Genomic DNA, 12,123 nt, shown 5'->3' with positions numbered 1-12,123 from the left:
TGAGGTTCAACGGCATTTGGCGCCCGCCACTGCGACAGGCCCTGTCCACTGTAAGCTGCCAGAGGCCGGCCTGGAATCGACCCTCGCGATTTCAATAATGTCATCCGGCAGGCATGGCACTCCCAGGCGTAGACCACGGTCGCTCTCTTGCCCATTACTTCAATCAAAAGGGCACACGGGTCGTGCGTAGTTGCGAATCGTCTTCAGTGGATGCGAGAGTAACTGCCATTGTAAATTTGCGTAACATATATTCTAGTTCCGTCGCTCGTCTTCTCTTCAACCAGCGCTGTGCAGGGGACAGTCTTTGTACGCGTCCTGTCTCCTGTCGGGAAGCCACGTGGTGCTCACTAGCCGGCTGGATTCATTGCACCTCGATGATATTTGGTTATTCTCTGCTGGTTATGCCAGGTAAAACACCTCCTCGAGTGTCTTCCACCACGTTCCAGCCTCAGAGCTCACGGCGCCGTCAACTAAACTCTCCTGGTAGCCGTCCGTCATCTTCCACCATTCACGCACCTTTGGATTCTCCGCCATGCGACGCATGTCGCCTTCAAAGTCGCTGCCAACGTACTTCATGGAGGCAAAAAGAAGTCCATTCTTCTCGTCATACCATATGGAATCTTCAAAGCAGCGCGGATCGGACACACGCAGTTAGCCTAAGCGCCGTCCACATCGAGTGCCACATCTGTAAACTGCCGTTGACCCAGTAGAGGGGGTGCTGAAAGGGTTGATGCCATATTTTGTGCTTCTTTTCTGAACTTACAGTCTTCAATTTTGCTGTCTTTTATCTGCTTCAGCACTTCTGGCCAGGCCTTGGCGTGACAAGCTTTGTACTGATCAACGCAGTCTTTCCTGAGACGAATGGCCTGGCCAAAACGCCTCGACGAAGTTGGCTCGGACATTACTATGTCTGGTTATGCAAAAATGTCAGTATCACACCACCATTCACACACTGAGTAAACCACATTATCGTGAATCTGCACACAAAGCAGGGCTGAAGTCTCACCTTTTCCGGCCTCTTCAAGCTTTTCTGTTGAGATTGCGAGTGCAGGGTAGCGTGGCCACAACCAGTTACGTAGGCGGAAGCTGCTCGCTCGCAGACACTCGACCGCAGCCTCGTATGCTAGGACGAGCTGTTGAAGTTGGATCACTGTTTTACTAATTTCGGAGTTGCATTGGACAATGGAAGAAGCACAGCTGCATTTGTGTCGGGATCAGAACATGCATATGTGTGGAGCGCTCATGAGCGCTGATGCGGGGCAGAGATGATGTATCCTAACCGACGGATAATTACCAAACAGCAATTACGAAACAATCAAGCTAACAAGTACGCATAGTGCACAACAAGTAGAAAAGAAGTTTTCAATAAAAATAAAACTACAACTCGAACCAGGCATGCGGCGCAAGCCTGACTCCAGCAACGATCCCAGTAGTTATGGTCTGCAGTCCGTTGAGATACAAATACAACCCTGCGAATCCTAATATTCGCCGCTGTACCGCCCAATTATGAATAAATCGTAACAGTACCATGCTGGGCGATAGGATTTCTCACCTGGGCGAGAAATGCGTGTGCAGCCTCGACAAAAGCTTCAGCCGTACAGCTTTAAGACAGCCAAGCTACGCCATGAGCTGTGCCTTCTCCTCCGTGGTGGAGTGCTCATTGCAGGATGCTTTGCAAGAGTTGCTGCGTCGCTCGCCATTGCGCTTGCGGCGGACAAAGCTGCTAAGGCGCCTGGCCATACTCTGAATGCAGAGCGCGAGACTGACTAAGTGAGTATGCAATCGTAATAAGAGACGAGTCGATACGTACAATGCGACAGCGACACCGGCTGTGACTCCCATGACAATGGGCATAATAATGTGTCCAGCGATGCTCTTCAGAAGATGGCGCCATTCATCCTGAGACGGCATGGTTGGCTCAGTAATATGAGCGGTGTATTCGCTGTCAGGCAGGTCGAAGTCAGACGATGTCATGTCCACGGGCTTGGAGTCCAGCTCCGGGATAGCTGTCTTGCCACAACCCTTAATCTCCTGGGCCTGCGCCCATAGTTTGTCTGCTAGTTGCTTTGCGCGACACCAGATGGTCGTGCATGGCGTTTCAACCAACTGATCGAAGTCCACCGTGGACATTGCGAGGCTTCCGCCCGGAGCTCTGATAAGCTCAACTCTGACCGCGGGGACGCCGTCCACGAAGCGGGTGCCAACCTCGATGATCTTCAAATCGACCTCGACCAACTCCATGTTGTCCTCCTTCGCAACGGCTTTTGGGTATACAGCAAGGCTGTAGCCAAGTTTCTTGCTCTTTGTCTTCCTATGGCCGCTGGAAATAGTAGCCTGGAGCTCACCGCTCCAAGGGTCGGCGTCCGGATACAACTCAAACCCGTTGAGCAATAATCTCGTCTCGTCCTCGATGGTGAAATCCAGGCGCAACTGTGTATGTCTACCCTTGCAGTCACCACAAGGAACAGAAATACTCTGATCGAATGCCGATTCTGGGATGCCGTAGGATAATGCACTGCCGGGATTGTCGACTGGAAGCGCTTTGAATATATTTTCGTCGTTCTCGGTCATTTCTGGGACGATGACGAACGCGGTGGCGGCAGCCGCCAGCGCAAGTGGCCCGAACAACATTTTATCGGCTTATACGGGCTGGTTGCTTTTTATTTTGATAAATAAAGATGCAATTCACGATAGAATCAAGTTGTAGCGGTGATGACATTGAAAGGGACAAGTTCGTGGCAAATATGAAGGGAGGGCGGCAAACACAAGACTGTTGCATTACGAGTACAGCGCCGGAAGTGGCGGATATGGCTTCAGCCCCACACCGGTGACACAATCCACAATCATCTGGGACGATGGCTGCTGACGTAACGGTGTTCTACTTGCTTATTGGTTCAGTGGCCCCATGTCTTGGAATAGAACACGCGACACGCGACATCCTTTTCATGTCCCGACCAGATTGTGATGGCGAATAATGCAATCGTTCTTCATTTTATGAATCTGACAATAAAATCTGATCTGGACCTCGATCCCCAAAAGTCGAAGCAATTATGACAGCCAGAGCTTAATTAATACTTCCTACAATGTCCAACACACGCTTCGTCTGGGAGTCCTCCAAAATGACCCACAGTGTCTCGACGCTGCGGACAGCACGGAGTGCTTTTTCCTCCGATGAGAGACGCACATCAAAAATCGGGCCCCTGAAGACGATGGAGCGGCCCGCTTCGTCCCCAAGGATAGCTTGGGCTACCAGGCAACCTCTTCCCGGAAGGTGAGGGATAGGTCGAGGTACCATCATCAGCTGATGAGATCGGCGAGACCGTGGTCCGGAAGGTTGATGCGAGGGGATATGTTGATGTCCCTGGCCACCCACGTTAGATATGTGTGTTCTGAAAGCGAAAGGTCTCCTTACCATTTAAGCTGGTGCTAGTAGAGCCGGACGGATTCGCAGCGCCAGTCCCAGTTGTAGCCGCAGATTGGGCAGTAGGGCCAGTGGGCTCGCAAGTAGTATCAATATCTGTTGGGCGAGTTTTGTGAGTGGAAGCCCAAGTGGTGGTTGTATTGAGCGGTGTTCCAATCACAGTGGAGTTGACCGACGCATTTGAAAGACTGGAACACCAACCATCTGTACTTCCGTCAGTAGAAAGACTGCTGCTCGTCGTAGGGCCTGTCTTCGGAAACACAGAGGAGCTAGCATTGTTCGCCGGGGAAGAAACGGTAGTAGTGCTGCTGTGGAGAGTGACCACCGACGTACCATTGGGGGATGTCATTGCGTCCGAAGGCGTAGGATACACAGTGATGGTAACTACCGCTGTAGAGGTGCTCACAGTGGGCGTCTGGGCAGCAGTAGCATTGACCGTAGATTCTGTAGCGCGGAGACTTGTAGTCAAAGTCGGCACAGGATACAGAGTGCTGCTGGCATTCATGCTCGAGACTGTCCTTGTAACGTTACTGCTCGCAGGGTAGGTCGGGAAGGTTGTACGAGTAGCCTTCGTCTCCCGCGAATTTGTTTCTGAAAGTCCCCCCACGGTCACAGTGATGTTTTGAAACACTGTGCGCGTAATCTCCGATGGGGAATTGGAATGCAGCGAGGTAATTGCGCCACTGACTTGCGAGCTCATCACTGGCCCTGAGATAGATGACAGGTTGAAAGAGGCAGAGAAAGGGGGAATGCGAGAGATGGGAGTAGGCAAATCGATGGTGGATGTTGCGGCTTCCTTTGAGGTAACTGGACTAGCTGCTTCTGAAGTAGTGTTTGGCTTGCCCGTGTAAGTCTCCGTTCGCGTGATGGTAATGATGCTCCACACGGAAGATGTCAGAGGGCCTGGACTTGTGGTTCCAGATGTGGGATTAAGGCTCGATGAAATTCCAACAGTCGAAGTAAAATTTCTTTGCGATGTAGAGGAACGCAGAGTTGTTGCCTTTGTTGAAGAGGAATTGCGTCCAATGGACAACGTGATGGTGTGCAGTGACGTGAGCGTTATGACGGAGACCTCCCCATCAGAAGCGGTCGGGGCCGCAGAGGAAGTGAAAGAGGTCTTTATATCAGGAGATGGTGACGGATACTCCGTTTCCGCGTGGGCTGGCTGGCTAGAGGCGAAGTTTGTCACTGTAACAGTAACTGTCTCGTCTCCTTGTGCATCTGTTTGCGAAGCTGGGTCTTGGCTTGAGTCCAATGTCGAGGTGACGAGTGAAGGAGATGCATCTCCATTCGAGGAGTCTTGAATGACAACAATAGATGTGGATTCTATCTCAGGGCCGCTGCTGATCCCAGGAGATCTGGGTTCCGTAGTGGCAGTAGGCGAGTGTCCGTTCACAGTCGAAGAAGTATCGGAAGACGGCTCGCCATCAGCACCCACCGGAGCGGTCGGAAAAGGATCTAGATTTTGTTAATACAGAACGGGGTATGATTAGAATACCGAAAAGCTCTTACAAGCAGCCGTAGAAGAAGCGGTAGCGTCCGGGTTAACATCATAGGCGGCTGGGGAGTCGTGGCCATCATTCGGGATGATTGCAGCGGAGTCAAAAGTAGCTCGGTTGAAAATTCGTGCGCGATGAGAAGGCCTTAGAACCAAAGCCTGTTCTCCATTGCGGTAGCAGTTGGCCAAGATGGCGAAGAAGGACAGGACGAGGAACGCCCAGAGCCCCTTCAAAGTGGGGTGGTATCTCATTGTTGCAGCTGATTGAATGAGCTATCACTCCGATCTCAGCATCACGCTCACGCTATAGTGGGAATAATAGTCAAGCATACCTTTGGCAGAAAAGTGATGATTGACGATCGATTTCGTGTCTTCAATAGGATGGTGGGGTGAGGATTGAGGAGGAAGAATCTGGAAGCGGAAGGGGGAAATCAAAAGAACAGAGATTGAAAGCTGATTTGAGTCGTCTTCTTGGGGGAAACGATGAATGTGAGCCGCAAGTGAGGGCCAAATATTTCGCTCCGGAGGCGAGCAAACGGCAGAGTGTCAGCTTAGTGCATGCGAGTGCACCAAGCAAACGGGCAGCTGCCAAGACGCCAGGTTTATATAATATATCCATGGACTTGATGTTTTCCTGAAGGCTAATATATATCGGCAAGAATTCCTTCTTTGGGAAACTCGAAACATCTACGGGCATAATTTGCCGACTAGGTAGGTAATTGCCTTTGCCTCCCGTAACACAGCCTAAGCGTTTGGTACGGTACAATGAAATGTTTGCATACTTATAAGAAAACAATAGTTACAACGAAGCATGCATTTTTTTGAGGCGCAAGTTGCTTCCATGTCTGCCTGCAGACAGAGGCCTGGGGTGATTGCTCTCGGTGTGTCGAGCATACTGGGTCTACTGTGTCACCCAGGAAGCCGAACTGCAAGCTTTGCTGCGCCAGAGATTATGTACAACGTAGTGTTCATCCATCAAACAAGTGTCATTTTCCTCTGCCTGGTAAAAACAGACGAAGCTTTTGATATGAACGGAAGAGCTTCAATTAGACTGGACATATAATCCTAGAATATAACTCGAACATCTCCGTAAAACAGCAACTATTCATGATTGATCCCCTCAGCTGCACGCCTGAACAACTTCGCGGCATAGCCCTCGTCTACAAGTTTCTTAGCAAACGTTGTGCGCTCGTCCAGCAACCCCTTAGGAAGCCCGAGGGAGTCGTTGTGCAATTGATGCTTGCTCTCGCAATTGTCGTCTCCACCGGGGAAGAACATGCGCACAAACGATGCCATGCCCACGCCGATGCGGACAGTACGTGGGTCTTGATTTTTCATCATGGCGATTCCCCTGTTGAAGCGCTCCTTGCTGTCTTCCTGTCCAACAGACCAGTCCTCATCTTTATCGCCGGTGGCCCGCTTCCAGCTCTTGAACATGCCATTCTGAGAAATGAGGAAGCTGGAGATGTAAAGTGGCTTGTTGCAGAAACCACTGACAGTCGGATCGGCATCCGACTCATTTTTAGGGAATACTTTCAAGCAAACAAGACCTGCGATGGCTCGACCACATTGCTCCCACGTCGTCACATTGAATTTTGTGTTGCCATCGTCATACAAAGTCAGTTTTCTCTGTGCGAAGTCAAAGCCAAACCATGTCGGGCCCATAGCCAGGCTGTATTCATACCAAAGGTTGCAGACCATAACAATCCAGGACGAGCCGGTGTCTTCAATTTCCTGAAGATCCTTTTTGGAGTAAACGGGCAAGAAATCGTCTTTTGGTGCACCCTTGACAATGTCTCCACCATACGAGTTTGGCATAATGTAAGGCACCTTTGCTTTTCCGGCAGCCTTCACAATTCTGGAGTGAACCCCCGGAGGCGTATTCACGGCTAGAATTATGATCAAAAATTGCTGACCCTGGAGAACGTCGACAAGCGAGTCTTCATCGTCGTAATCAACGGGCACTTGCTTGATACCTTCAGGCAGCTTTGACTTGCTGCCCAAACGGGTCAAAGCCGTAATTTTATGACCCGCAGTCTTCAAAAGCTCCGAGGTAACAAATTTTCCCAAATTTCCAGTGGCCTGAGAGATTTGTAAGCAAAAAGCGTCGAATTGACTTATTCGAGCGTTCTGTGACTGACCCCAACTATCGCCACATGTTGGATGCGATTTTTGAAGCCCATAGGCTGGTCCTTTGCGTAGGCTTGCACCATTTTGCGACTCTTAGTGCTGTGAATATAGCTTGTGTATTTTGTTGACCCCCTACAGTAACCATTATGCTCCGGAACCATAATTATATACAATCGCAAGTAGTGAACGTTGTGCCGATATGCTGACAGCAGTAACACAGCATCGGAGCCGAAATCCGAAGATCGGGAATATCGATAAAATCATGGCCAAATCATGTTCGGTCTAGGTTTTGCCAAAGGAGGCTGTCTCTGGACGTAGACGGAGGTAACGCGGGTGCCCCGGAATTCATCCCCGAAATGCGATGCAGCTAGCAACGGCAACCGAGGCAACATGGGTTACGATCACCCACATATTTTAGGCCTCGTTGGGCACTGAATGAATCGTCAAAATTCAGTAGAATATTTCAGAAGGCTGGCGACCTGCTGACTGGCAACTATGAACCACTGACCTCACCCAAACATCGGCACAACGACGCAGGACAAGCAGGAGGTGGATAGGTTTCACCCGGGCCGGGCCCGCCCTAGCTACGGGTTTTCCTGTTCTTATTACAAGTATTGAAGTACTAGATAGGCTCTGCCTAACTTAGAGTAATATTATCAATCAATGAATAGAATATTTCAAGTTCGTTATTGTTGGTATTCCATTGTATAAATATTTTGATTTTCTTCGTCTTTGGGTCCGTTGAACGCATGCCACCTCAAGCTATGAGATACTGGCGAACCCTGACCACTAAATCAGCCAGGAATGATGCTTGCGATTAATTGGGCTATAGGTGTACTCTTATATTTCGCAGGCCGTGATTCTTGAGCAGTGCAGCATGTTGGTGATGCGATTCACCGAGATGACTGCAGATTATGCGAAAGAGTTACGTACGCATTTCGATGGAAGTTTCGTCAGCTGTTGCTCAGTCAGTTGAACTGAAATATCCGGGCTGTATTAATTTGCGGGAGCTGACTCACTGCCGAGCGGGCCCCGGGGTATGACTATCTTGTCCGGCCGCCATCGTGAGGGCTCTCTGAGCTTGTCAGGCAAGTTGGTGGGGTGGCGCCACTAACAGGCTACGCTGTTCAAGTTGTATCGTTTTGACGATGATTTGTGACCACGACCATTTAACACATAAAAGGTCAAGTGAAACCATTTACACGAAACCGAAGCAGCCTCATATCAGTACCCGACTGTATTTTACACAGCATGTCCGACGAGCTGAGATACATACCAAATGACCAGCCGCTGCGGGCGTTGTCGAAGACCCCGAAGGAGCTTTTCCAAATCGCCTTGATTGAGTTCGTCGAGAAGACCCCGGTTCCAGAAGCCTTTGAGGAAGGAGAGCTGATCGGAATTTTCGCTGGTTTTACCGGTATTCCGTACATGTTTCTTCAACTGTCCAGGCTACACCCGGACGTGCGAGTGAATGGGGAAAGTCTTCGCCAATTAGCCGAGCGATACATGAAAATTGGCCCTGACGCCCCGATGCTGAAGCAAGACATTGAATGCGGCCTCATTAGTGAAAAGCTCAGCAGGGAAGCGTTGACAGCCTGCTTGTCGGGAGAAATGAGGGACGTGGAGCGGTTCATCGCCAGCACTGCTGGCGCGGCTAGCTCATCTCCAGAGGCAGACAAAGCATTGGCGGACGAGATTCTGTATGGCAGAGCGGGTGTTTTGTTTCTATTAAGATTGGTCCGCCATTGGGTGCCCGAGAGTAAGGCTATGCTGGATCTACAGATGAAAGCCGTCGCTGCTCGTATCATGGAAGCCAACAACCACGGGCAGGATAGCTGGGTATGGGCAGACAAAAAGTTTCTGGGTGCTGTTCATGGAGATATCGGAATCATTACACAATTGGTATTGTGCCTCCCAGAACTGGCACCCGAACTCGAGCCACATTTGCTTCGACTTCTTTCTCTGCAGTTCAATGACGGAAACTGGCCCAAGTTCGTGGGGGAGGGCGAGACGGCATCTGACATTGCCCAATTTTGCCATGGTGCCCCAGGTTTTGTGATTAGTCTACAAGCGCTGCGACCCTACTATCCGCACCTGAGCGCTACTCTCGATAGGGCTATTGCGAAGGGAATCGAGATTACTTGGACTAAAGGTTTACTCCGCAAAGAACCAGCATTATGTCATGGGGTTTTGGGAAATGCATTGTAAGTGCTTTCGTCACAGAAAACGATGATGCCTGACAACATGATGGCTATCGACTGACACGTTCATGTAGAGCTCTGCCTCGAGGTGAGAAGCGCGATCATTTCTTGGCACTCGTTGAACCTCAGGCAATCGAAGAGATGAAGCAGACGGACCCAAACGCGTTCGGCACGGCGAATTATGGCATGAGATATTGCATCCCTATGACTTATTCGATGAGTTCGGTCTGGGTGTGGGGTGTTTGTGAGCAGGAATGCCCTCAGTTTTTTGCTTTCAGCGATGTATAGCCCGCTAGAAATACCGAGCTAACGTCGAATCGTGATGAAAAGTGCACCAAAACACGGTCGTTCCCGTCTAGGTTGAAAGGCCCAGGCTATGCGTCATGACAACGTTCTGGACTCCCCCACTACAGTGTGATGAGTTTGACGTATCCACACGTACGGTGAAGCTAGCGAGAATAGTGTGTTTTGTGTTCATACAAGAAATGACATCGATCGAGAAAGGAAAAGCCGAATGTTGCATCCGCTAAGTCTGGAAGTAGTGCTTTCGTGTCGACCGCCTGGTGCTGGCGACCGGCCTAATCAGAGTCGACGGTAACAGGCGGTTCACAATTTTGCGCTGTTGTGCACCCGTTTCGTTTACGTCAGGACTGTATCGTCGAGGTGTGCTTTTACTCCCCGTGGAAAACACCATCGCTACATCGGCAATCTGTCGCACAAATGAAATCAGACACATTTACATAGTACAATTTGGACTGGTTCCGTTTCTGAAGCTATGATGAACAAATTTCTCTCTCTCGCGAAGTTTTTGGTGTGGATCCCGCGGATTGTCCGTGGACTACATGGAGACGAGCCAAAAGCTCGATATACGCCGATATCTATGGAAATATGGCTTAAGAGGGCAAGTGATAAGGATGCTGAACAAACGAATCCTCCAAAAGGGAGCAGAAGGGAACAAAAGGGAACAAAAGGGCTCCGCGATGGTTTGTAGACACGCAGCATCTACACTCCTTGTGCGTAGTGTCGTCAAGCTTGCAACATGGCATCTCCCCAAATTTAGCGTCATGCCCTGAAATCGAACTGTGCGCTACACGCAAAAGCGCCTCCGCTAACTGCAAGACACACTTGTATTTGAGTTGCCAGTCGTCTTCTACTGTGTGATGATGGCCAGCGGAACCATCGCTTTTAGACTAACGCGCGAAGAGGGGAGGGGTGTGCACAGTTGACATCTCATGTATAAGCAAAGTACTATGTACATATCCGTATAGGGTTGTTACTTCGAAGCCGCCAATCAGTATTGAAATGAGAGCAAAAGAAGACAATCAGGGGCGGAAAACGTTTTCAGTGCGCCGTTATTCGCCTACTGGGGCCGGCTGCCGCCTGCCGGTTTCTTGGCGGCATCGGCCACGGCCGTACGGAGTTTTGGCTTTTATTGGGTCATTTTGGGTTTCCCTTTGCCGACGACGTCACTTATTTACTGGCTGTCTTTCATCTTCCAATCCGTGTAGGACAGTCGGCATCGGAAAGATTGGAGGCACGGAAATTGTCTTTAATAGCCTAAGAACAAGTACGCTTACCGTAGTTCCGATCGCCGAGGGGTCGGTAGTGACATGTTGAGAGACACTTCCATCCAATCAAAATATCCAAAACAGTGCGCTTTTCCACGACGGACCAGATCATGTCCTGGAATATTTGAAATCAACAACGGCGGAGAACATGTTCTAACGATCGGCCGCTTGCCAAATTCGAGGCTCAAGTCTTGTGGCCTAAGCTGGCCATGATGTATCTCACGCATGCCAAAGGAACGCTGGACTCCGCGTATTTGTGAGAGGCATTGGCGTATTCAAGTTTACCACTACCTTGGTCGTAAAAAATTCTGTCAATATGCCGACGTAAATGTGTCATGGGAAGTTGCACCAACAGGCTCCGATGCTTCTAGCGGCGGCTCGGAGCTGCAAGGCGCGAATCGCGCGGACGGCCTTCTAGGCAAGCCTTGGGAACAGCTCATGGCGTGCAACGGCCCAATCCGCGTTCAAAAGAACAAATTAGACAAAACCTTAATTACAGAGCTCGTGGAACGGGGTCTCGGTAATGAAAAATTTCCCTTGATCGTTTCCCTTGGAATCCAGGCGTCCGTCCCGCGTGCGAAGCGAGGAGTGCTGGGGACACGAAATCACCGGTCGCAAAGCATAAAAATGACCAATTTCCTCTGATGTCGAATGATCCATATTTTTTTTGGTGCAGCTTGGTCATGACACAAAATTACATGTCTTGGTCGGACTTTTGTCAGGCGGAGTCGCATTTGTGGCCAAGTATTCAGGTTTCCGTTTCTCGGCGGTTCGCGAGCCAAGAATGGAGACATATGGGATGAGCGATGGGTTCCTTTTCTGTTTTTCGCATGGCCCGACACTCGGAATCCATCGTGATGCTGAATCATGTCGAGCGTGTTGTCACGCCACAGAGTTTTTTTGTGAGCGCCACCGAGGGGCTAGCGGCTAATACCGTTGTCACCATCCCCACGGCGCCTCTGCTTCACGGATTTCATACGGGGGCACCGTTCGTTGCATTTGTGGCAAAGTGGGAGAGTGACTCTGGCGAGCATACGTCGGGCAACAAATAGCTGTGCGGTCTGCGAGCGCCTAGAACATAGTTCTGTCAATTGGCAGCCTGTCCCTAGATAACACGCGATGGGTATTGTTTTGGGTGACATGGGCAAAGGGTAGGAAATGGTACCGACGGGGCATCGACTTTCCGGTTCCGAAAAAGCGAAGGAAACCCGGAAGACGGAAACAGCAGGTAGGTAACTTAGATGGGCACCAATTGAGTGCTACAGATGAGTGGCACGAGCGAAGTGTAAATGGACCATGAAAGCG

The 12,123-nt window shown here is 50.3% G+C and overlaps 6 protein-coding genes across 6 annotated transcripts; 1 reads left to right on the top strand and 5 right to left on the bottom strand.

Annotated features, from left to right (window-relative positions):
• Nucleotides 1-399: 399 nt before the first annotated feature.
• Nucleotides 400-1,397, bottom strand: LMH87_002226 (uncharacterized protein; the record flags this gene model as incomplete). Its single annotated transcript, XM_056193644.1, has 4 exons — nt 400-620; nt 764-910; nt 1,007-1,150; nt 1,391-1,397. 4 exons carry the CDS (start codon nt 1,395-1,397, stop codon nt 400-402), a joined length of 519 nt encoding a protein of 172 aa, XP_056050659.1.
• Nucleotides 1,398-1,617: 220 nt separating this feature from the next.
• Nucleotides 1,618-2,631, bottom strand: LMH87_002225 (uncharacterized protein; the record flags this gene model as incomplete). The annotated part of the gene is made up of 2 exons (XM_056193643.1): nt 1,618-1,762; nt 1,811-2,631. The coding sequence occupies 2 exons, from the start codon at nt 2,629-2,631 to the stop codon at nt 1,618-1,620; spliced, it is 966 nt and encodes a 321-aa protein (XP_056050658.1).
• A 554-nt stretch (nt 2,632-3,185) lies between these two features.
• On the bottom strand, nt 3,186-5,171 carry LMH87_002224 (uncharacterized protein; the record flags this gene model as incomplete). Its single annotated transcript, XM_056193642.1, has 4 exons — nt 3,186-3,361; nt 3,413-3,517; nt 3,623-4,879; nt 4,934-5,171. 4 exons carry the CDS (start codon nt 5,169-5,171, stop codon nt 3,186-3,188), a joined length of 1,776 nt encoding a protein of 591 aa, XP_056050657.1.
• Nucleotides 5,172-6,020: 849 nt separating this feature from the next.
• Nucleotides 6,021-7,210, bottom strand: LMH87_002223 (uncharacterized protein; the record flags this gene model as incomplete). Its single annotated transcript, XM_056193641.1, has 3 exons — nt 6,021-7,001; nt 7,061-7,122; nt 7,186-7,210. The coding sequence occupies 3 exons, from the start codon at nt 7,208-7,210 to the stop codon at nt 6,021-6,023; spliced, it is 1,068 nt and encodes a 355-aa protein (XP_056050656.1).
• A 601-nt stretch (nt 7,211-7,811) lies between these two features.
• On the bottom strand, nt 7,812-8,479 carry LMH87_002222 (uncharacterized protein; the record flags this gene model as incomplete). The annotated part of the gene is made up of 5 exons (XM_056193637.1): nt 7,812-7,831; nt 7,888-7,911; nt 7,983-8,006; nt 8,069-8,092; nt 8,326-8,479. 5 exons carry the CDS (start codon nt 8,477-8,479, stop codon nt 7,812-7,814), a joined length of 246 nt encoding a protein of 81 aa, XP_056050655.1.
• Nucleotides 8,480-8,555: 76 nt separating this feature from the next.
• LMH87_002221 (uncharacterized protein) lies at nt 8,556-9,609 on the top strand (the record flags this gene model as incomplete). Its single annotated transcript, XM_056193636.1, has 3 exons — nt 8,556-9,253; nt 9,325-9,338; nt 9,581-9,609. The coding sequence occupies 3 exons, from the start codon at nt 8,556-8,558 to the stop codon at nt 9,607-9,609; spliced, it is 741 nt and encodes a 246-aa protein (XP_056050654.1).
• Nucleotides 9,610-12,123: the final 2,514 nt, after the last annotated feature.

The sequence above is a fragment of the Akanthomyces muscarius genome, chromosome 3 (genome assembly GCF_028009165.1).
Source record: "Akanthomyces muscarius strain Ve6 chromosome 3, whole genome shotgun sequence".
NCBI classification, from domain to species: Eukaryota; Fungi; Ascomycota; class Sordariomycetes; order Hypocreales; family Cordycipitaceae; genus Akanthomyces; species Akanthomyces muscarius.
The sequence above is the reverse complement of the archived record's forward strand: the minus strand, read 5'-3'. Positions and strand labels throughout refer to the sequence as shown.